At 42.0% G+C, this 2,890-nt stretch overlaps 1 protein-coding gene across 1 annotated transcript in view; it reads left to right on the forward strand.

Annotated features, from left to right (window-relative positions):
• The window catches only part of ITGA9 (integrin subunit alpha 9), a 346,390-nt gene that overhangs the window by 274,274 nt on the left and 69,226 nt on the right, over window positions 1-2,890 (forward strand). The window contains exon 20 of the mRNA XM_003781794.3: window positions 642-721. Coding sequence (XP_003781842.1) covers window positions 642-721 — 80 coding nt within the window. The remainder of the gene's footprint in view (window positions 1-641; window positions 722-2,890) is intronic.

Consider the following 2,890-nt stretch of genomic DNA (forward strand, 5'->3'; position numbering starts at 1 on the left):
GCCCCTTGTATTTATTTTTATGAATACTTTGCCTTTTGGGCAAGTGATCCTGGATTCCCATCTATGATAGTGACAAAAGTTGTCCTTATAGTCTCTAAACTAGAAGAGCGAGGTAATGAAAATATGAAGCAAATATCACAGGTGTTATGATTTGCAGATGTGGTAAAAAATGGGATATAATGTGTGAATAAAATTTTAAAAGTCCTGGTTTAAAAGTGAAAATATGTCACCTTACTAAAGTTGGTATGTTCAGGCTGAACAGGAGCAGCAATGAGGATACACATGAAAAATAAAATTTGTCATGCCAATGAGCTTCCAGTGGTCATAAACTACAGAAGATGGTAGAAAATGCAATTTAAATTTGAAATGCTTGGTGGGACCACACCTATGGTGCCTTTTACAAGGGTACATGTTAAATCTACTAAGTGTAGAATATAAATGTCTTAACACAATAACTAAGAAAATGAGGTGAAGGCTATGTTAACCAGTTTAATGAAAGTATTTCAAATTCCATATAAAACCAGCACATTGTATCCCATAATTGCATTAGTGTACACAACTATAACTTAATAAAAAAAAAAGAAAAAATAAATAAATTTAAAGTGCCTTCTGATACTAAATGTCCTATCCTTTTTCCCAAGTATGAATTCAGTGTGATCTTTGATACAAGCCACCTATCTGGGGAAGAAGACGTTCTCAGTTTCATTGTTACTGCTCAGAGGTAAGGGACTTTTTAATTTTTTCTTCCAAAGACAAAAGATTTATGTTATAATGACTCCCAGGATGCCAAGATGAAAAAAAAATGGTTACTCAGTGATAAAGCTCCAAAGTGCAAAATGGAATTATATCTCCCAGGGATGGTGGTTGCCTAGATCTGCTTGCACACACCACTTCAGACTGAGCTGGGAGGACTGGGCACCCATCAGCCAGAGGTGATGATGCTACAGATGAGAAGAGACAGGTCCAGAGAGGCGGGGTCCTATTCTAGGCTCACATGGTTGTCAGTTCCCACTTGGACGATTGTTTCCCAAATCAGACAGATGTCCGCTGTGCACTGTCTGTCTGGGACTGCTGCTGCTTGTGGACATGCCACTGCCTGCCTTCTTGGAGGGGAAGAACATTGCAGCCTGAGGGCCTGGCCAAGCCTGTTGGCAGAGGCCTCAAATGTTGCCCCTTGAGAGAGAGAGGGCTTATACATAGGGAAGGGGATGGGTGATGATGGCTTTCCCCCTTACGAGAATGTGCCTGCCCCTCTCCAGTGTAGCCATGAGTGTCTGTGAGGGCCTTACTGGAGTTACACCCTCTCAAGCCAAAATTCGTACATGCTTTGAAGGGATATCTTGGCTGACAGCTTGGTCAGAAGGAGAGTTATATAGGTGGGTGAATCAGGCGACGCAAGCTTTGATTGGGGTGGTTCGATACCCAAGGCAATCTTTTCATTTAAACTTTTATTTGGAAATGACTTTGAACTCAACAGAAATGTTGCAAGAAGAGTGCAAAGGACTCCTATATACCTTTTACCCAGATTCACCCAGTGTTAACATTTTTGCCTCATCTGGTTTATCATTCTCTTTCTATGTATAATTTCTTTTCTTAACCATCTGAAAGTAAGTGGCAGAAATTAGGCCCCTTGATCCATAAATATTTCAGTGTGCATTCCCAAGAATGAGGCTATTCTCTTAAATAATGATAGTATAGGTATAGAATTCAGGAAATTTAACATCAATACAATACTATTAGTTGCAGCTCATGTTCTGGTTATGCCAATGGTCTTAAATGTCTTTTTAGCCACTTGTTTTACTGGTCCACAAGATTTGGTTATTTTCTGTTCACACTATTTTTAAGATCACATAATTTATGTTCACATAAAACATGAGTATGATCTGATAGATATGCAAAGCACAGAGAGGGTAGAATCCATTCTGATTGTTCAAATCCAAAAGAGCTTCCCTAGGGAGGTGGCGTTTAAACATCATATTTTGTTTTCAGGCTGAAGCCACACAGATACAGCGCTGAGAGTATTGGGGCAACATGCTCTGTCTCACCCATGTAGGGGTGGGCGTTGGAACAGGGGATTCATAAGCCTTCTATGGAAGAGGATGGGGAGCACTCCAGGCAGTGGAAGATGAGGGTAGAGGAGCTAGGCTAGGATGACAGAGTAGCCTCAGAAAGTCTGAACTACATTCTGATGGCAGTGGGAGCCACCGAAAGTTTTGAAGAGGGAGTGACCCAGCTTGGCCACAGAGCATGAGACTGCTGAATGGAATGAGGTAGGAGGGATGCCCATTCAAATATGAAAATTTTCATTCTCCTGCCATTTCCCAGACTCACAGAAAACTCACCATTGCTGAGCAGATTCATCAGTGTGCTCGCTTAATCCTTCCACACCTGGAGCAGCTAATGTTCCTGGGAAGAAACATGACACAGAAGAGATTTCCCTCATCAACAAGAGGAAACGTCCTGCCTCTCAACCTCATTTGGGGCTAATCAGAGGGGTCAGAGGGGGCAGGGAGCAAATAGCACAATCATGAAGATTTCGTCTGTTAGAGTAACATGTCCATGGACCATGGTGTGCTGGTCTTGGGTGTACATTGACATCCCCTGGGGAGCTTTAAACATTCCCATGCCTGGTCTGCCCCAGAGATTCTGACCTCACAGGTCTGGGATGAGACAGGGGCATTGGGATTGTTGGAAGGACTCATCAGGTGCTTCTAATAGTAGCCAAGGCTAAGGAACTGTTACTGATCCCGTACTCTGTTCTGAGCACATTTTCACTCAATAAACACTGTTACACACCTAGTATTTACCAATGCTAGGCAGGTAAGAAAATGCCAATAACCTAATTGAACTCAAGAATGCCCCTTTGGCTATATTACATTGCTGTACAACA

The sequence above is a fragment of the Otolemur garnettii genome, unplaced genomic scaffold (genome assembly GCF_000181295.1).
Source record: "Otolemur garnettii isolate 467f Iridium unplaced genomic scaffold, OtoGar3 scaffold00002, whole genome shotgun sequence".
Taxonomy (NCBI): Eukaryota; Metazoa; Chordata; class Mammalia; order Primates; family Galagidae; genus Otolemur; species Otolemur garnettii.